Below are 22,169 nucleotides of genomic sequence, written 5' to 3'. Positions count from 1 at the left end.
CTTTCTTTTATTCTCTCTCTCCCTCTCTGTGTCTCTTTCTTTTATTCTCTCTCTCTCTCTCTCTCTCTCTCTCTCTCTCTCTCTCTCTCTCTCTCTCTCTCTCTCTCTCTCTCTCTCAGTGCAGGGTCTGTGGTCTCTAAATTCTGGTGTCCATCCTAGCCCTACTGGTCCAACTAAACCAGCTTAATGAATGTCTGTCTAATCAAAATACTACTGGTCCAACTAGACCACCTTAATGAATGTCTGTCTAATCAAAACACGCTGAAGGCCCTATAGGGAGGTTTCTGGGATACATCAAAAATAACATTTGTCCCTTGCAGCAATTCATTTATATTTGTATATGCAGTTGGGTTACTTTTAATTTCCTACCGTAAACATATTTTTGTTTTTATAGAGTCTTCTTTTTCAGTGTGTATGACCCAGGGCAAGGTAAATGATCCCAGTGGATGAGACCAGGCACCCCAGGACCATGGTAATGGTAATGATCTGTCATAGGAAATAGCAGGATGGTAATAGGACTATCACTGAAGGGAAAGGGAAGGAGGGGACCTTCATCCCACTCAACATCTGAAATTCAATTCCATCCCAGACCTGCATGGCTATCCCCAAGGAGAGAACGCAAGCAAGCAATCACCCTCATTAACACATTTATTGTGACAAACAATCCTTGTTGAATCTTTGAAAAAAGGACCTACAGTATCTTAGTTAGAGGATCCCACAGTAATGAAATGTAGGCTAGATAGTGAGCGTTACGCTGTTGTCACTGAAGGTTTACGTTGTCCCAGAGACCTCATGTATTGTCCCAGTTACCTCATGTGTTGTCCCAGAGACCTCATGTATTGTCCCAGTTACTTCATGTGTTGTCCCAGTTACCTCATGTATTGTCCCAGTTACCTCATGTATTGTCCCAGTTACCTCATGTATTGTCCCAGAGACCTCATGTATTGTCCCAGAGACCTCATGTATTGTCCCAGTTACCTCATGTATTGTCCCAGTTACCTCATGTATTGTCCCAGAGACCTCATGTATTGTCCCAGAGATCTCATGTATTGTCCCAGTTACCTCATGTATTGTCCCAGAGACCTCATGTATTGTCCCAGTTACCTCATGTATTGTCCCAGAGACCTCATGTATTGTCCCAGAGACCTCATGTGTTGTCCCAGAGACCTCATGTGTTGTCCCAGTTACCTCATGTGTTGTCCCAGAGACCTCATGTGTTGTCCCAGAGACCTCATGTGTTGTCCCAGAGACCTCATGTGTTGTCCCAGAGACCTCATGTGTTGTCCCAGAGACCTCATGTGTTGTCCCAGAGACTTCCTGTGTTGTCCCAGAGACTTCCTGTGTTGTCCCAGAGACCTCCTGTGTTGTCCCAGAGACCTCCGATGTTGTCCCAGAGACCTCATGTGTTGTCCCAGAGACTTCCTGTGTTGTCCCAGAGACCTCCTGTGTTGTCCCAGAGACCTCCTGTGTTGTCTCAGAGACTTCCTGTGTTGTCCCAGAGACTTCCTGTGTTGTCCCAGAGACTTCCTGTGTTGTCCCAGAGACCTCCTGTGTTGTCCCAGAGACCTCCTGTGTTGTCCCAGAGACCTCATGTGTTGTCCCAGAGACTTCCTGTGTTGTCCCAGAGACTTCCTGTGTTGTCCCAGAGACCTCCTGTGTTGTCCCAGAGACCTCCTGTGTTGTCCCAGAGACCTCCGATGTTGTCCCAGGAATATGTTACACTCGAGGACATGGTTATAAAAGTGTCTCAATGGAGTTGGACTTTTCATAACAGCAATTAAGATCACAGCAGGAAGGAACAGAACTCTCAACTGCTGCAGAGAGAGTTTGTTAAATACCAGAATCTGTCTGTCCATTAATCTTTCATAAATTGATGCACTAAAAAGTCTGACTAATTAACGAATGATTAGCAAATGATCGACAATTGCTGGAAATCCGACTTATTAGCATAACATTAATTGCTTTGTTTTATAATACCCAGCTGGCTAATTGTTCTTTTTTTCCACTCCGTAATTATTCTGGAATTGAGGTAAGCAGTTCTCTCCTCCCCGCCAACACGATTGAGTGTGTGTGTGTGTCATAGCAAGAGTAGTCACACACTCAATCGTGTTGGCGGGGAGGAGAGAACTGCTTACCTCAATTCCAGAATAATAAACACACACACAGAGGGAGAGAGAGATAAAGGGAGAGCGATAAACCAGCAGTAACAATACTGTCCAGGACACAATTACTGTACTGCATCAACACTGTAGAAGACCATCTGATACGCTCTGATCAGTCATATCTGTATATGGCTGAGAGTTTCAATGCAAGTAGTAATACTAACCAACCAGGAAATACTAACCAACCAGGAAATACTAACCAAACACATAATACTAACCAACCAGATAATACTAACCAACCATATAATACTAACCAACCAGATAATACTAACTAACCAGATAGTTTTAACCAACCACACAATACTAACCAACCAGATAATACTAACACACCACTAACCAACCAGATAATACTAACCAACCAGATAATTCTAACCAACCAGATAATACTAACCAACCAGATAATACTAACCAACCAGATAATACTAACCAACCATATAATATTAATCAACCAGTTAATACTAACCAGATAGTATTAACCAACCAAAAAATACTAACCCACCACTAACCAACCAGATACTACCAACCAAACAGATAATTCTAACCAACCAGATAATACTAACCAACCACATAATACTAACCAACCAGATAATACGAACCAACCAGATAATACTAACCAACCAATAACTAACGAGATAATACTAACCAACCACTAACCAACCAGACAATACTAACCAACCACTAACCAACCAGATAATACTAACCAACCAGATAATACTAACCAACCACTAACCAACCAGATAATACTAAGCAACCAGATAGTACTAACCAATCAGCTCAAATAGGCCTAGCTTCCTGAGTTTGTCTCAAATGTCATCAGAATAACATTTGAATTATAAATCTATGTATATTGTAAACATATTTTTATTACAATAGAACAGTGGAATACAGGAAAGATCTCAAACATAATTTTAAGGTTTCATGGTTTTAAAGTGGATGCTGCCTTGAAACAGAGTATAGGAACTTTGTGGTAGGATGTGACAGGCAGTGAGGTGGAGGGGGGACCCCTGTGAGCCTGTGTCCCACTCCCCGCCCATGGAGCTCCTAGCTGTCACTGTCCCGGTACAGGGCCCCAGTAGACCAGGGGATCACACCACAAATGAGCCTGTCAGAGCATCACTCCCCCTGGGCCACAGAGGAAGGCTGGAGCTGGGGTTGGGGTTGGGAATAGGAATGTAGCTGGGACTGGGGCTGGGACTTGAGCTGAGAATTTTCTAGGTCATATCAGCATTTCTTCCCACCTCTGGCTGAGGACTGGGAGGAAAGACTGGATACATCACCATAAAAAGGAACACCAGGTCAGGGGTTGAGAGGGAAAGTATGGGTGTGTATGGAGAGCTGGGTCCTCAAGCCAAGAGACAGGGACATAAATATGAATTGCAAAATAATGGTTAAAAGTCTCCTTGAGTCGACGGAGGTCTTGATATTATTACTGCTATGACCACAGGGTTGAATCACCGCTGGCTCTGTCATCGCAAAACACAGACATGAATGAATGAATAATCTAATCAAATAATGCTTAATTAATCCAGTCTTATGGAAATTAAGAAATTAAGCATGAAGGAGGAGAGGATGTGCAAAATAAAATAGGTCTGTCTAAGATACAGGTCAGCTGATACTAACGCTAGTGACTGTCTGAGATACAGGTCAGCTGATATTAACGCTAGTGACTGTCTGAGATACAGGTCAGCTGATACTAACGCTAGTGACTGTCTGAGATACAGGTCAGCTGATACTAACGCTAGTGACTGTCTGAGATACAGGTCAGCTGATACTAACGCTAGTGACTGTCTGAGATACAGGTCAGCTGATACTAACGCTAGTGACTGTCTGAGATACAGGTCAGCTGATACTAACGCTAGTAACTGTCTTAGATAAACGTCAGCTGATACTAACGCTACTAACTGTCTGAGATACAGGTCAGCTGATACTAACGCTAGTAACTGTCTGAGATACAGGTCAGCTGATACTAACGCTAGTGACTGTCTGAGATACAGGTCAGCTGATACTAACGCTAGTGACTGTCTGAGATACAGGTCAGCTGATACTAACGCTAGTAACCATCACACTGTGAACAATTAACCAAACAAAATACTGCCTTTCTGCATTTCCTAATTATCTGTGCATTAAGACATTGTGAACGTGTTATTCTGGATAAATGCACGTCGTGGTTCACCTCAGTCATACTATAGTAAATAAATCCCAATGGGAACACCACTGGAGTGAGAAACAGCTTCGTCGTCACATTAAAGACTGCTTAAGGGCCTTTTCTTGGGTTAGAAGGCGGTGGTCCACACACATAAATAATTCAATTAGATGTTGGTTTAAGCTACAAGGAGCACGAAAGGTGACAGTGTTTGTCACGCTCTGTAAACCCACCTGGCAGGAGGAGAGGGGATGGAGAGAGAGATAGAGAAGAAGAGAGAGAGAGAGGAGAGACCGAAAGAGGTAGAGAGGGAGAGAGAGGTAGAGAGAGGTAGAGAGGGAGAGAGAGAGAGAGCGAGAGAGAGAAAGAGAGGGAGGGGGGTGGGGGTAGACACAGACACCTAAAAGACAAGAGGGGTACAGATGCAGGGTAAGTGTTATGCTATGGTGGACAATGGGGATCTGGTTTCCCATTGACTAATACTTGATTAAAGATGGCCAGTGAAAGGGGGGGGGGGGGGGCAGGAGGGGGGGAGTAGTTGGTCCTTGGGGAGCTAGAAGAGGCTTGCTGGGGCTGGGAAGTGGGTCAGCCGCTTGGTAGGGCAGGCTGGCTTGTTAGCGCTAGCTGGGTGTAAACAGTAACACAGGGGCGATCTGGGACAAGGTGCTGCTACACTGAACCGTGCCTCTCTGCCTGAAGCCCCCCTGGATTTAACTGGCAACAATGACAATTACACAGGCTAATTAACAGACTCCATGGCACAGAAGCCACGCAAACCCAACGATGGCTGAGGAAAGGAGAGAGAGAGAGAGAGAGAGAGAGAGAGAGAGAGAGAGAGAGAGGGAGGAAGACAGACAGACAGAGAGAGAGAGAGAGAGAGAGAGAGAGAGAGAGAGAGAGAGAGAGACAGACAGACAGACAGACAGAGAGAGAGAGAGAGAGAGAGAGGAAGACAGACAGGAAATACAAGGCACCGTTTGTTTCATTAATTCATTTATTTCGTATACTGTGTTTTTTCATCATTACGGTTAGCAACTAATGTTTGATAGGAATCCCTCCATTGTTGCACGGTCTCGTGGTTCTGTAGGTGGTTAATGATGATTTGTCTCAGGACAGGGGGGAGAGGGGAGCCCAGGGCTGGGCTGGGGTGTATTTGGGGGGGGTTTGTGAGTCTCAGTACGCCAACAGACCCCCCCCCACCCCCCCCCCCCCCCACACACTGCAGCGCAGAGCTCCCAGTTTAAACAACTCAGCGTTCATCAACAAGGCTAATTAGCTTCTAATGGTCAAAACAGTCAGAGACTGAAAATAAACATTCCCTAAATAGAATCTCATGAAATTATACTGCTGTGATCCATTTGGACTAACATCAAGAACACTTATTTCCATCCAAAATATTTACACTGCGATAACAATGATTTATTTTTCATACTTTATATCTGCTCTCGTACAAGATAAACCATTACTTTTTTCATTATGATTTTAACATGATCGACTGTTTATTATTATTTTTAAATTTCTTTAATGTATTATTATTTTGTCATCATTTAATTTTTTCCCTTTTTTTTGGCGGGGGGGGGGGGGGGTAGATCATCTTCAATATTGCAGATAGATTTGTAACTTCCATCAATGTAATTGTCTGCATCACTTCCAATCCCCCATATGTTTTTTTTTCTTGCAAATATATATATTTATACATACACTACCGTTCAAAATTTTGGGGTCACTTAGAAATGTCCATGTTTTCGAAAGAAAAGCAATTTTTTTGTCTATTAAAATAACATCAAATTGATCAGAAATACAGTGCAGACATTGTTAATGTTGTAAATGGCTATTGTAGCTGGAAACGGCTGATTTTTTATGGAATAACTACATAGGCGTACAGAGGCCCATTATCAGCAACCATCAGTCCTGTGTTCCAATGGCACGTTGTGTTTTCTATCATTTTAAAAGGCTAATTGATCATTAGAAAACCCTTTTGCAATTATGTTAGCACAGCTGAAAACTGTTGTGCTGATTAAAGAAGCAATAAAACGGGCCTTCTTGAGACTAGTTGAGTATCTGGAGCATCAGCAATTGTGGGTTCGATTACAGGATCAAAATGGCCAGAAACAAATAACTTTCTTCTGAAACTCGTCAGTCTATTATTGTTCTGAGAAATGAAGGCTATTCCATGCGAGAAATTGCCAAGAAACTGGATTAGCAAACACAACGTGCCATTGGAACACAGGATGGTTGCTGATAATGGGCCTCTGCACGCCTATGTAGATCTTCCATGAAAGATCAGCCGTTTCCAGCTACAATAGCCATTTACAACATTAACAATGTCTACACTGTATTTCTGATCAATTTGATGTTATTTTAATGGACAAAAAAAGTGCTTTTCTTTAGAAAACAAGGACATTTCTAAGTGACCCCAAACTTTTGAACGGTAGTGTATATATACATATACATATACATACATACATATAAATCCATATACACTTGAAGTCGGAGGTTTACATACACCTTAGCCAAATACATTTAAACTCAGTTTTTCACAATTCCTGACATTTAATCCTAGTAAAAATTCCCTGTCTTAGGTCAGTTAGGATCACCACTTTATTTTAAGAATGTGAAATGTCAGAATAATAGTACAGAGAATGATTTATTTCAGCTTTTATTTCTTTCATCACATTCCCAGTGGGTCAGAAGTTTACATACACTCAATTAGTATTTGGTAGCATTGCCTTTAAATTGTTTAACTTGGGTCAAACGTTTCGGGTAGCCTTCCACAAGCTTCCCACAATAAGTTGGGTGAATTTTGGCCCATTCCTCCTGACAGAGCTGGTGTAACTGAGTCAGGTTTGTAGGCCTCCTTGCTTGCACAATGCTTTTTCAGTTCTGCCCACACATTTCCTATTGGATTGAGGTCAGGGCTTTGTGATGGCCACTCCAATACCTTGACTTTGTTGCCCTTAAGCCATTTTGCCACAACTTTGGGAGTATGCTTGGGGTCATTGTCCATTTGGAAGACCCATTTGCGACCAAGCTTTAACTTCCTGACTGATGTCTTGAGATGTTGCTTCAGTATATTCACATCATTTTCCTTCCTCAAGATGCCATCTATTTTGTGAAGTGCACCAGTCCCTCCTGCAGCAAAGCACCCCCACAGCATGATGTTGCCACCCACGTGCTTCACGGTTGGGATGGTGTTCTTCGGCTTGCAATCCTTCCCCTTTTTCCTCCAAACATAACGATGGTCATTATGGCCAAACAGTTCTATTTTTGTTTCATCAGACCAGAGGACATTTCTCCAAAAAGTACGATCTTTGTCTCCATGTGCAGTTGCAAACCGTAGTCTGGCTTTTTTATGGCGGTTTTGGAGCAGTGGCTTCTTCCTTGCTGAGTGGCCTTTCAGGTTATGTCGATATAGGACTCGTTTTACTGTGGATATAGATACTTTTGTACCTGTTTCCTCCAGCATCTTTTTGCTGTTGTTCTGGGATTGATTTGCACTTTTCGCACCAAAGTACGTTCATCTCTAGGAGACAGAACGCGTCTCCTTCCTGAGCGGTATGACGGCAGCGTGGTCCCATGGTGTTTATACTTGCGTACTATTGTTTGTACAGATGAACGTGGTACCTTCAGGCGTTTGGAGATTGCTCCCAAGGATGAACCAGACTTGTGGAGGTCTACAATTTTTTTTCTGAGGTCTTGGCAGATTTCTTTACATTTTCCCATGATGTCAAGCTAAGAGGCACTGAGTTTGAAGGTAGGCCTTGAAATACATCCACAGGTACACCTCCAATTGACTCAAATGATGTCAATTAGCCTATCAGAAGCTTCTAAAGCCATGACATCATTTTCTGGAATTTTCCAAGCTGTTTAACGGCACAGTCAACTTAGTGTATGTAAACTTCTGACCCACTGGAATTGTGATACAGTGAATTATAAGTGAAATAATCTGTCTGTAAACAATTGTTGGAAAAATTACTTGTGTCATGCACAAAGTAGATGTCCTAACCGACTTGCCAAAACTATAGTTTGTTAACAAGAAATTTGTGGTGGTTGAAAAACGAGTTTTAATGACTCCAACCTAAGTTTATGTAAACTTCCGACTTCAACTGTACATAAATATATATACATATCCTTTTAAAAAATATATTTCCCTTTATTACTTTCCAACCCCACCACCCATTCCCTAATTGGAGTAAACTAGTGAACAACAATGCTTAGGCCTATACTTCCAGTTTATACATACTATATACATTTTATGGACACAGTCAATCTTACAATAATTATATTTTGTTTGTTTTCTACTCCTGAACTTCCTCTACCCTCAACCTCTCCAATCATGTTCATGATGTCCATCCGGTTTGCTTCTATATGCCATATCTTTCTAACTGTTCACTTTCACAAAAGCTCTCAACCTATAACCTATATACTTATTATGGACACAGTATGCTTTACTTTAGTTATCTTGTTGTTATTAGTTGTTATTAGTCCCATCCTTCAGCTCCATTCAACACCTCCCATCTATCTCTTAACACCATCCATATTGGATTTCTATTTGCCATATATATTTCAACTGTACTGTGACTTTCACAAAATTTCTGAACCCTTCTATTCTCATTGTTTCTACAGATTGTAAATAAACATTTTTGCTAAAAGTATTATTATATTATTGATCGATTGACTATGACTTTTCAGATCACCCATGATCGACTGTTACCGTTATACTGTTGACATGATATTTACATTCATAGACTGGCACTAAATGTAACGTCCATCATATCTAAGAACTAGGAATGTAATTCACTTCCAATGAAAGTCCCTATCTGTATACCTCCCCAATGTTGACCACGTCTATCTTTTGTCTTTGGCGTTTACTTATTTTTCTTCTTCTTGCTTTTCCCTTCTTTCCCTCTCTTCTTCCCACTGCCCCGCTTGTCTTTGTCCTTGCCCGACTCTCCCTCCTCCTCGATGGCCTTGGCCGCCCGTGCCCTCTTCTTACCCAACGGTGTCTTGCTGTACCACATCTGGCAACACATTCACACACATCAATCAACAGTCGGAGAAAATGAAGCCTGTTATACAGTGGCATTCCCTTCCTAACTGTAGGAACACAGCGCCCCCATGTGGTGATTGTTGGAGCATGACTCAAATTTATATATGGAGTTCATTGGATAGTACTGAATTCTGATTTTATACTGAATTCATATCTGATGAGAATAGATGTTGACCAATCTGCACACCAGAGGCAAAATATATTTTTATATATAATAATATGCCAAATAGCAGACACATTTAACCAAAGCCACTTACAGTCATGCCTGTATTTTTATTTATTTTTTACATATGGGTGGTCCCGGGAATCAAACCCACTATCCTGACATTGCAAGCGCCATGCTCTACCAACTGAGCTACAGAGTACCATTTGCACTGTTATAACGGCAAAATAAACACGTCCTTCCTCCTACATAGGGAGCTTGCCAATTGTCACCTCTGATTTCTGTGGGAGTTAAGGCTCGTTCGGGTTGCTATACTGAGCACTTTGGTGATAAGCATATGTAAAAAAGCTTTATACAAATCAAAGGTGATTAATTGATTCATTAATTGATTGATTCTACTAAACCTTAAATGCCTCCTCCTCCTCCTTGTAGACAGGGTCCTGTCTGGCCAGTGGAGGTATGAACTCTGCAGCGGTCAGTGATCTGGTAGTCTGCTGGGCCAGCCTGCGAGGGGTCAGAACCAGCCTCACAGCCTGCAGGATGTGGCCCTGGGTGTAGCCATCTGTCACCTTGGCCAGGGAGCTTAGGTCCAGGCTGGGGGTGAGGTGAGCACCACCACCACGCAGCAGCTCCCTCCACAGCACTGGAGGACACAGCACAGAGAGGGATAGAAAGGTTTGTGTTCAAACCAGAAGTGGGCAATGAATACAAAATGAATGGATTTATGTGGATGAAAGAGAAAAAAAACGATTTGAAAAGATGCATGTTTACTGGTAGGCCTATCATATGAATTCATTCCACCAGTATTTTTCATATCAATTTCTAGGTGGCTTCAGGGAATGAAACCGCCACAGATTCTATTTGGCCATAGCCATCAGGTTGGCCCAGCTATAGACTACTATAACCCACTATAGACCACTATAGACCAATATAGACCACTATAAACCACTATAAACCACTATAGGCCACTATAGACCACTATAAACCACTATAGACAACCCACCCAGTCTGGAGGCGTAGTCAGGTCTGGGGATGAGGATGATCTTCCTATAGACTTTACAGAAGGGCTTGAGGTCTGCGTCAAAGGGCCTCCGGGACGTCCCTACGACCAGAACACGATCCTCATGCTTTATGGACTTCAACACCTTTACTAGGTCCTTCTTCAGACGCTTAGGCTCCATCTAGAGAGGGAGAGAGGACAGAGAGAGAGAGAGGAGAGAGAAACAGCATCAAGATTTGTGACCTGTTGCCACAAGAAAAGGGCAACCAGTGAAGAACAAACACCATTTTAAATACAACCCATAATTATGTTTATTTATTTTCCCTTTTGTACTTTAACTATTTGGACATCGTTACAACACTGTATATATACATAATATGACATTTGAAATGTCTTTATTCTTTTGGAACTTTTGTGAGTGTGATGTTTACTGTTATTTTTTTTTGTATTGTTTATTTCACCTTTGTTTATTATCTATTTCACTTGCTTTGGCAATGTAAACATATGTTTCACATGCCAATAATGCCCTTAAATTCAATTGAAATTGAGCGGGAGAGATGAAAAGGAAGTGGAGAGGAAGAGGAGAGAGAGAGAGAGAGAGAGAGAGAGAGGGGGTGAGGAGTGGGAGAGAGAGAGAGAGGGAGGAGTGGGAGAGAGAGAGAGGGAGGAGTGGGAGAGAGAGAGAGAGAGAGAGAGGTGGGAGAGAGAGAGCGAGATGGAGAGAGAGAGGGGGAGGAGTGGGAGAGAGAGAGAGAGAGAGAGAGAGAGGGAGGAATGGGAGAGAGAGAGAGAGGAGGGGGGGGGGGGGGTTGAGAGTTATGACTTGCCACATGAGGGCAGCATAAACTAACTCATTTGTACATTTTCAATTGCTCACAGCTGTCAACTCATATAACCCATGTTACCCAACAATGGATGTGGGTCCCACTTTAGTTAATTCACAAACAATAAAATAATGTAGAAGGATACCTGACAATCTGCTATGTAAACATTTTTGTCAAAACAAGTCCCTTGATTACACTGTTTGTAAATGTGCAGTGTAGAGTGCCGAGGGCTGGTATTGAGCAGTGGTAATTTTGGCACAGTTTTTTAGATTTAGTCTAGTCTTAGTCATTTTGACTAAAATATCATTAAGTCTTAGTCAAATTTCTGTCATTTGAATAATGATTTAGTCTAGTTATTGTCAAAATGACAAAAACAGTGGGCCATTTTAGTCAACTAAATGCCCTTTCATTTTATCACATCACATTTGTATTGCCTCATTAACCTATAGTAAACATAAATCACTGACTTCCATGTGACTAAACAGACATAGCCTTGTCCTACCAACATAAATATAAGAATATATAACAATTATCTGGCCATGTAAATTCTTCATTCAGCCTACATAGATATTACATACAGTGCATTCGGAAAGTATTCAGACCCCTTCCATTTCAGGCACACACAAGCTCAGAGGGAGAGAGAGAGAAGCACAATCACCAGATAGTGCTGTGAAGTATTGGTAAAGTAGTATGTGTTGTCACTCTGTGATGTCATTGTTATCAACGTTCCACAGGCATTGATGTCCAGAAGTAGTAGGAGGACTAATGACTTTGAATGGGAGCTAATGACTGTTTCACCCAGTGACGTAGTCGATTCACTTAACCTCGAGTCCCAATCGAGTCCGCAAGTAGCCTAGTTTTAGAACGGCCTGCCAATGCATGATAGAAAGGAAAGAAACGTAGCGCTGGTAATATGAGTCATATCCTTTGAAAGGTAATGGCTAGAATAGAGCCGTTTTCTCGGAGGAAAAGAGGGAGACTTGGCTAGCACGTTGGCTACAGAACCTGGCTATGAAACGCAGTGGGGAAAGTGTGAGAGTTGAGCGAGGCTACAAATTCAAAAAACGTTTCTATACTCAAGGGAGAGAAAAACATAGCTAGACTGTTGTTTTACTATTAAACTTAATGCTGCTATTGTTTTTCATTTTGTAAAGCATCTTGTGTTTCTTAACCAGGCAAAGGGTATCTAACTAGAAGGCTTGTGGTGACTTGCTAGCTACGAGGAAGCAACAGAGTCGCCTGCGCGATGTGTATAATCGGAGGCGGAGCCGGAGTGGAGCCTGTCTGCCCACACACATCGCTTGCTCCCCCGCAGCTCACCAGCTGATGTAGGCTAGACTGTGTGTGCCGGGTGTGGTGCGTCCTTCCCACTGCTGAACACAACTGCACTGTGCATCTGTTCTGCTAATATTAATTGTGCTTCTCACTGAAAAGCTCTCAATCTCTCCAAAAACTCTTGTTCAGTCCACCAGATTTTAGTCACAGAGATAATTTCGTCTCGTCTCGTTTTAGTCAACTACAATAAAAAAATAAAAAAAATCTGGTTCTATTTAGTCAGTTATAGTCTCGTCAATTGCCACTGAAAAATATGTGTTTGCCGAATATTTCATTCACCATTTTTGTTGACAAAATGAACACTGGTATTGAGATATGTTGCTGTTGTGTAGAAAATGTACCTCTTTCTCCGGCTTTGGGACTTTCTTATAAAAGGTTTTCTCTGCATCTCCGATCCATATTACAGAGGGCTGCAGCTGGCGAGCCACCTGCCACAGCAAAACAAAGCAACACAGAGAAGCAACCGTCACATCTATTATTTCACCCACGCACATTAACGCCAATGTACAAACAACTCTCCCCCTGACAACTCTCTCACATACGGGCAAATTAGTAACCTCAACAAAACAAACAGTCTAACCAGCAGAAACATCAGTAACAGTCTCACACAGACACACAAACAAAATAACACCCACACACAAATCGTACATTAACTAGACTATCAGTAACATTTAAACTACAGAGTATCTCCTTACCCTAGCCCTAACCATAACCCTTATCCTAACCCTAAACTTAGCCCTTACCCCAACCCTTATTATAAACCTTACCCTAATCCTTATTCTAAGCCTTACCCTAATCTTAACGTAACCTTAGCAAGCAGTTGCTTATCAACAGATAGTCAGTTGCTTATCAACAGATAGTTTGTAGAGCATCTACAGATGGACTATCCAAATAAAGTGTGACCAAAGAGTACATAAAAAATGTTCTCTGTTATTCAGCAATGTAAAGTCCATCCTGTTGTATTGGTCTGAATGCAGGCGGGTCATCAAAGCGGACATGAAGAAGATTGAGGCATTCCATAATGGATTCCCCTGAAGAATTTGCTGCATTTTCAGGCCAAATAACATCACCAAGCACAAACTCTAAAGGAAGTCCAAAAGCCAGAGCATCACCCATCAAATCAAGATCAGACGAATGTGTTGGCTTGGCCATGTTCTCCAGAAGGAACAAGATGGCATCCCAAAAAGGTGGACTCTACCAGGGAGAAGAAGACCTGTGAGGCCTAAAACTACCTGGCGCAGAACGGTGACGGACGAGCTGGCCAAGATGAACATCTCGTGTGACGAGGCACAACACGTGGCCAAGGACAGAAAGCGGTGGAAAGAGCTCATTATTGCCTTTTGTCCCAAAGGGGAGGAAGAGGAGTTAGTAAGTCGTTAGTTATGACACATACAGGCCTTTGGAGATACTGCATTGTGGACTTGCAGTGTTTCCATGGCTGGCATTGGCAAAAACAACTTGGGGTGAGGGAGGCAGTCAAACCCAAATGTTACAAGCCTTTTAGAAACCAACACTGCCTCAGCAAGCAGGAAGTGCTGTCAGGACACGCTCCTGATCTCAACATGCACTTAGAGAGGGTGCCGACCTAGGTGCTGACAGGCCAGATTCAGAACAATGTGGCTATGGGCTCCTGGTTTGTTTGCCTCTCAAGACAGCTGCATAGAGAGGTGTCCAAGCAAGACAAATCTCTCTCTCCCCCCATGTCTCTCTCTCTCCCCCATGTCTCTCTCTCTCCCCCCATGTCTCCCCCCCATGTCTCCCCCCCATGTCTCAGATGAGTCAGTGGTGCAGAATGTCACAGTGTAACCGTGAACAAAAACTGTGTTGACCGATAGACAACTGTGTTGATCATCTGGGTGACATAGCAACACATAGCAACATCAAGCTGACATAGCAACATCAAGCTGACATAGCAACACATAGCAACATCAAGCTGACATAGCAACACAGAGCAAAATCAAGCTGACATAGCAACACATAGCAACATCAAGCTGACATAGAAACACAGAGCAAAATCAAGCTGACATAGAAACACAGAGCAAAATCAAGCTGACATAGCAACACAAAGCAACATCAAGCTGACATTGCAACACATAGCAACATCAAGCTGACATAGCAACATCAAGCTCACATAGCAACACATAGCAACATCAAGCTGACATAGAAACACATAGCAACATCAAGCTGACATAGCAACACTTAGCAACATCAAGCTGACATAGCAACACATAACAACATCAAGCTGACATAGAAACACATAGGAACATCAAGCTGACATAGCAACACAGAGCAACATCAAGCTGACATAGAAACACATAGCAACATCACGCTGACATAGAAACACATAGCAACATCAAGCTGACATAGCAACATCAAGCTGACATAGCAACACATAGCAACATCAAGCTGACATAGCAACATATAGCGACATCAAGCTCATATTGCAGCTTATTCCTGACTACAACCGCAGGCATTTCATTCACAACACAGATAATGAATCATGTACACAGCCAAATGGTTTTTGTGGGGCATACAGTATGTGTGCATATACTATCTGAATCAAACCAGACAATGACCTCTCCCCTCCTACATGTGCCCATTTTTATGCATTCTGTCAATCACTCCTGTCTTCATTGTAGCAGATAAAAAAAATAAAAAATGCAAGTGTCTAAAACGTATAGTGACTTGAATGCAATGGTAAAATTGATGTGCCCAGTGTGGTGCCCACCTTGAAGACCATGTGCAGTAGGTACTGGAGGCAGCTCCTGCCAGGGTACTTCCCAGCCAGGTTTCTGGGGGACAGGTTGAAGAGGTTGGCCCCGGTCTCAGTGCACAGAGCATGGACCAGCATCCTCTTCCCTACGCCCCCAGGACCAGCCAGCAGCAGAGTCTTCATCAGGGGAGCCTTCTGATGGACAGACTGGGAACCTGAGAGAGAGAGAGAGAGAGAGAGAGAGAGAGAGAGAGAGAGAGAGAGAGAGAGAGAGAGAGAGAGAGAAAGAGAGAAGGAGAGAGAGAGAGAGAGAGAGAGAGAGAGAGAGAGAGAGAGAGAGAGAGAGAGAGAGAGAGAGAGAGAGAGAGAGAGAGAGAGAGAGGAATGGCGAGAGAGAGAGAGGAATGGCGAGAGAGAGAGAGAGAGGAATGGCGAGAGAGAGAGAGAGAGAGAGAGAGAGGAATGGCGAGAGAGAGAAAGAGAGAGAAAGAGAGAGAAGGAGGAGGAATGGCGAGAGAGAGAGGATAATAACATATAAATGGTGATGGTTGGGTGGCAACCGGGCCGGACCAGGATAGGACTGTATAATGTAACCTCCAGACTGTACTGAGCCAAGCTGTGAATACACTAGTAGTAGGACAACACAGCAGCAACCATGAACCTGTGAGACTAAGGGCTCTATTCAATCTGTAAAGCTGAAGCGTTACAGATTCCGCGATAGAAATGTAAAACTAATTTCCGATAGAGACGACATATGCAGCGTTTACCGTGAATGCAGTCTCTGCTAAAGCGGGAACATTGCCTTTAAATTTCAATCACAGTGTAAAGCTGAACTTCCGCGATGTGGTTTGAATAGAGCCATAAGGTCACCATAGGTGTTGGTAGCCCTGTGGGGTCTCTGAGGCCCTCAGCAGCAGCAGTGCTGTTGAACTGTTATTAACTGATTAAGCCAGGTTAACCTCCTACCACAGGGAACAATAGTTTAATTACCCAGCTGGATGAGGCTGGGCTGGGGCTGAGACTGGGTTTAGGCTGGGGTTAGGTTGGACTGAGGGTGGGATGAGGGTGGACTGAGGGTGGGGTGAGGGTGGGCTTAGGGTGAGGCTGGGCTAAGGCTGGAGTGAGGGTGAGGGTGGTCTAAGTCTGGGCTGAAGTTGGTGTAGGGTTGAGGCTGAGGGTGAGGCTGGGCTGAGGCTGGGGTGAGGCTGGGGTGAGGCTGGGCTGAGGGTGGGTTGAGGGTGGGTTGAGGCTGGGGTGAGGCTGAGGGTGAGGCTGGGCTGGGGCTTAGGCTGGGCTGAGGGTGGGTTGAGGCTGGGGTGAGGCTGGGGTGAGGCTGGGGTGAGGCTGGAGCATTGTGTGCTCTCTGATACTAACCGTGATTAAAAGTCCAGGCTGGACAGTGGCCAGGACACAAAGCGTGAGAGCAAACACATCCACTCACAACACCCCTCCATTAACCTCTAGACCCACAGACCCAGAGCAGGTGCAGCCGTGTAACCCGTGTCCCCAGGAATCCCCTCCCGTCCCTGGGGTAGGTCCAGCCAAGAAGTCCCACTCCTGCTGCTCTGACCGGAACTCATTAAAACTACAATAGCTGGCAACAGGCTCTGGCCTCTGATCTCTTTCCTTCTATGCTGCAGGCTGTTTGTTGGGTTACTTCTCTCTCCGTTAGATCAGATCACAGTGTTAGTTCATTAGGTACACTACGAGCCCTGATTAGAAGACTACTCCTCCCATTAAGGCCTAATGATGATCTCTTTCCTGCCTCTAACCCATCTGGGACAGATTAGCCGATCAACTGACTAGTGCAACACGTGCACTTGTCCTTTTCCATAGAAAATGAAACGTAGAAGCTTGAACAATAATGTAAAACAGGTTCAAATAAGGATCGCTATCAAGTTCAAATGTTGTCGCTTTCTTGTGAAAATAACAGGTGCAAACTTTTCATCTAGTCCTTGTGTAATCTCTCCAAGTGGTACACCAAATGTCTCAGACACTTCACTGAGAATGAGATAGAAGCCAGTCTGGACAATTGGCTGTGAATCGCTAACAAAGGGAGTCCACAGAGATATCTCTCCACCAAGGATACGAACTAGCCAGACTACCTCCTGACTGACCTACTGACCCCATTATACAGTATATCATAGTTCAAACTATTGTCAATTCCATTATCCAATGCTTATACTTCAGAAGGACTATTGCAAAAAACCAAACCAGTCTCTAAGGAATCACTGAATCATCATAGAGTAGCTGAAACTGAGCCGACTCTTGGTGAGAATGAGAATAAAGTTCTGGGAACAACAAAACCCAACAATGTCCTATTGTGATTCATTTCACAATAAGAGGTGGAAGCTTAGGCAGTGTTGTGTGTACACAGTGCAGATATAAATAAACTGTAGCAGGTGATGGTGGTGGTGATTATGGTCAGCCTGGCCTCAGACTAGATGTAACAAATTAGTATGATATGTTATGTTTGGTATGGTTAAATAAGACAGATGGTTAGTGGTGGTGATGATGGTGGTGGAGGAGGTGGTGGTGATGGTGATGGTGGTGGTGGTTGTGATGGTGATGGTTGAGGAGGTGGTGGTGATGGTGGTTGTGATGGTGTTGATGATGGTGGTGATGGTGGTTGTGATGATGGTGGTGATGGTGGTAGTGGTGATGGTGGTGGTGGTAATGATGGTTGTGATGGGATGTGATGGTGTGAGTGATGATGGTGATGGTGGTGGTAGTGGTGGTGATGATGGTCAGCCTGGTCTCAGACTAAATGTAACAAATTAGTATGATATGTTATGGTATGGTTACATAAGGCAGATGGTTAGTAATGATGGTGGTGGTAGTGGTAGTGGTTGTGATGGTGGTGTTGGTGGTGGTGGTGATGGTGGTGTTGGTGATGATGATGATGGTGGTGGTTGTGATGTATTGGTGGTGGTGGTGGTGGTGGTGGTGGTGATGTATTGGTGGGGGTGGTGATGGTGGTGGTGGTGGTGATGATGGTGGTGGTTGTGATGTATTGGTGGTGGTGGTGGTGGTGATGTATTGGTGGGGGTGGTGATGGTGGTGGTGGTGGTGATGATGGTGGTGGTTGTGATGTATTGGTGGTGGTGGTGGTGGTTCTTAACGCCGAGTGACATGAGACGTGTTGGGGAGAAAGATCACGTCCCTTCAGGGTTGGGGTGAACGTCAGTGAGTTGTATCCTATTACCATTAGGATCCCTGGATTAGCTTCAGCCCAGGTGCTGCTTCTAGATTATCCAGTGGTGTGGAATATTCTAATCTGTTCTGTTCTGTTCTATTCTGTCCTATTCTGTTCTATTCTGTTCTACTCTACTCTACTCTACTCTACTCTCTTCTGGTATTGTTTGTTTTCACTGTTCTGTTCTATTCTATTCTGGGTTCTGGACCACTGTTACCTGACACCCCTGTGTTCTGCAGCTCTAGCATAGTGGTGGCAGAGACACAGTGACAGAAAGGCACAGCCAGGAGAGAGTGACTGAAGGATCAAAGCTGCTGGTTAAGAGCAGCCAGGGTCACACACAGTTCACAAGGCCACACACACACACACCTCTCACACACTCATACATATCACACACACTCTACTCTGAAAAATTCATGCCATGCCAGCCGTGGCTCTCTAGGGTTTCCCTTTCTGTCTCTGGGAGCTGTTGTGCCCACTCTTAATCCTGGCACAGCAGGGAGACATGGGCAGGGCACTGAGGTGGATTATGAGGTGGTCGGGATCAATTCTAGTACCTCTCAGTCAAATTGCTTCATAGGAAAGCAGTCCTGAACTGACTTTCATATAGACATCATTAATTAACCCTAACTGTTATCATAGGCCATATGACATCAAAGGAAGGTGGCTTTAGAAGAGGGATGCAATAAATAATTGATCCAGCTCACACATCCAGATATTAGTGAGTAATGTTATACTGTATAGTATGTAAGGTGTGTGTGTGTGTGTGTGTGTGTGTGTGTGTGTGTGTGTGTGTGTTGCAAGTACAATAAGTATGAATCAGACTAGCGCGGCCAGGTTGTGGGGTGATGTGGTATCAGACTGGCGCGGCCAGGTTGTGGGGTGATGTGATCACAGTCACAATGATGAGTGTGGATGGGATGGGCTCTCTCTCACTCACCCAGAGGCAGGATCCCATAAAGGGCAATGAGCTGTCTGACGTCTGACAGAGAGGGCATGGGCTCAATGTCTGCCTGGCGCAGGGTCGTACCCAGGTAGCTGAACTCACCTGGAGGGGAGAGGGGGAGGAGGGAGGGAGGGAGGGAGGGAGGGAGGGAGGGAGGGAGGGAACTCAGACATCCATCAGACAATAGTCTTGTTCTTTGAGGTATGGAATTTGCTCTTTGTACATTGGCTGATGCATATCATCAAACATAGATCAACTCAGCAGAAACCTGTACTAATGAAACTAAGACATTTATTGGCTGTAATTCAGGAGCCCCTAAGGCATCTAGTTATACTATAGCTAGAAGTGAAATAAGGGGAGGTATTTAGGCCTCTATCCTGGACAACACGCCAACATCTAAATTATTTCTCTGTGACCCTTTGGCGAACTCTTCGCCTCAATCATTCCAAACTCCCTCCCAACATCAAAGGCACAGTATGTGGATATAATTAAAACCAACAGTAACAGGCTTTGGGGAGCCTTGGGGGAGCCAAGCACGCGTGTGTCTGTCTGTTCAACATGATAGAGTGTGGTGTCATCCTGACTCTTGTTGCAACATGGCCCCAGCGAGAGATCTAGGGCGGGAGGCACGGAGTGAGTGAGGCACAGAGTGGGATATTGAGTCATAAATCCCTGTGGAGATGAGGCAGGCTCCCTGTCTGATATCCAGCTGGCCCTGCTAGGCACTCGTGCGCAAACACACCCTTTCATATACACACACACCAAAGCAAGCAGACACCAGTAACGGTCAGTGACGTTTAAGATGAGGTAGGCCGTTTTTTTAAAATAAGCATGGCCTTATTTCTATTACAGCATATTGGATGACTGTCATTCATATTCCATTCACCCAGTTCAATGTAAAAGTGATAGGTTTAGGCTACTACATGATACTCTAATGTTCCCTAAACCCATCATAGGTTGCTACAAGCTAGCCTATGAATGAAAGTTTACAACGTAGGTGCACACAGGTCGAGAGACAAATTTGAGGTGACAGACAGTGACATTCAATACCGACTTGATATAGGGTGTAATCATTAGTCCAACAGTTGCAAACGAGAGTTTCTATTAGACAAATTCAGGTATGTTTATCCCCGTTTTGTTCCGTTTGCTTCCGTTTAATAAATGTTTTTCAACAGAATCGGCGGAATGAATACAGTTCACTCTCATAACAGCCACGTTGTATTCCTTCTCTTCCCTTCGCTTGTGGACAATGCACAACAAATCTGCTGTATGTGACCAGTCGAAAAAACATTTCCAAGCCAAACCTCAACAAACAGCCTACATCGTTGTCACCATATTAGCTAAAGTAACGTCATAGTCAGCATAGCTAATAGAACTAACCAGTTAGTAAACCCGCTACAATCATGCAGTAACGTTACAGTGTACAGTCAGTAAGCAGTTACACCGGCGGGCCCCGGTGGCAATAAATGATTAATACCAAAAGCTTACCTTGACTTGAAAGAGTTCCAGTGCTGTGTTGGAAAGTCATAGCCAGCTAGCTAACATAGCATCTCTCTGTTTGAGCAGGATGTTTCAGTAGGCTAAACTAGCTAGCTGCATTTGCTAGTGAAACTGAAAGTGAAAAAAAAAGTGAAATCTCTCTATTTCTCTCTTGCTTCGCCTTCATTTTGGAAGAAATTAATTTGTTCAAAACTGTTCAACTATTGTCTTTCTCTCTCTTTGAGTCAACTACTCACCACATTTCATACACTGCAGTGCTAGCTAGCTGTAGTTTATGCTTTCAGTACTATATTAATTCTCTGATCCTTTGATTGGGTGGACAACATGTCAGTTCATACTGCAAGAGCTCTGATAGGCTGGAGGATGTCCTCCGGAAGTTGTCATAATTACTGTGTAAGTCTATGGAAGGGGGTGAGAACCATGAGCCTCCTAGGTTTTGTATTGAAGTCAATGTACCCAGAGGAGGACGGAAGCTAGCTGTCCTCTGGCTACACCATGGTGCTACCATACAGAGTGCTGTTGAGACTACTGTAGACCTTCTTTGCAAAATAGTGTGTTTTTATCAGTTATTTGGTGACATGTGATTATATTTAGTATAGTTTTATCTAAAAAGGATAACTTTTTTAATGTTTTACAATTAAAATCTTTATGAAATTCACTGAGGAGGATGGTCCTCCCCATTCGTCCTCTGAGGAGCCTCCACTGGCATACACACACATAAGCACATACACAACATTCATATAGCTGTAACTAAGCATTATCCAATTGACTGAAGCCAGACCTAAGTCACTGACATGTCAATCTCTTTTATATGTATGCGTGTGTGAGATGTCAGTACTGTACCAATGTACTCAGAGAGCTTGATGTTCATGGGTCTAATCAAAATGCCTTCCAGCACCAGCTCTTCATACAGAGACTCTAGGGTTCTAGAGAGAGAGAGAGAGAGAGAGAGAGAGAGAGAGAGAGAGGAGAGAGAGAGAGAGAGAGAGAGAGAGAGAGAGAGAGAGAGAGAGAGAGAGAGAGAGAGAGAGAGAGAGAGAGAGAGAGAGAGAGAGAGAGAGAGAGAGAGAGAGAGAGAGCAGAATTAGGCCGATACCCGCTAATGATCAAAATCCAGAAAAGAGCCGTTAAATTCTA

The 22,169-nt window shown here is 43.7% G+C and overlaps 1 protein-coding gene across 1 annotated transcript; it reads right to left on the bottom strand.

The window, feature by feature from the left end:
• Positions 1–9,173: 9,173 nt before the first annotated feature.
• On the bottom strand, positions 9,174–21,954 carry LOC311122057 (dynein regulatory complex protein 11-like; the record flags this gene model as incomplete). Its single annotated transcript, XM_084196470.1, has 7 exons — positions 21,876–21,954; positions 19,527–19,634; positions 15,406–15,605; positions 13,019–13,105; positions 10,522–10,699; positions 9,923–10,161; positions 9,174–9,326 (listed from the first exon to the last, which is right to left on the bottom strand). Exons 1-7 carry the CDS (start codon positions 21,901–21,903, stop codon positions 9,174–9,176), a joined length of 993 nt encoding a protein of 330 aa, XP_084052596.1. The 5' UTR covers positions 21,904–21,954.
• Between the last annotated feature and the right edge of the window lie 215 nt (positions 21,955–22,169).

Source organism: Coregonus lavaretus, assembly GCF_964263955.1.
Source record: "Coregonus lavaretus genome assembly, contig: HAP1_SCAFFOLD_8214, whole genome shotgun sequence".
Classification (NCBI taxonomy): Eukaryota; Metazoa; Chordata; class Actinopteri; order Salmoniformes; family Salmonidae; genus Coregonus; species Coregonus lavaretus.
This window is presented reverse-complemented; position numbering and strand designations above follow the sequence as displayed.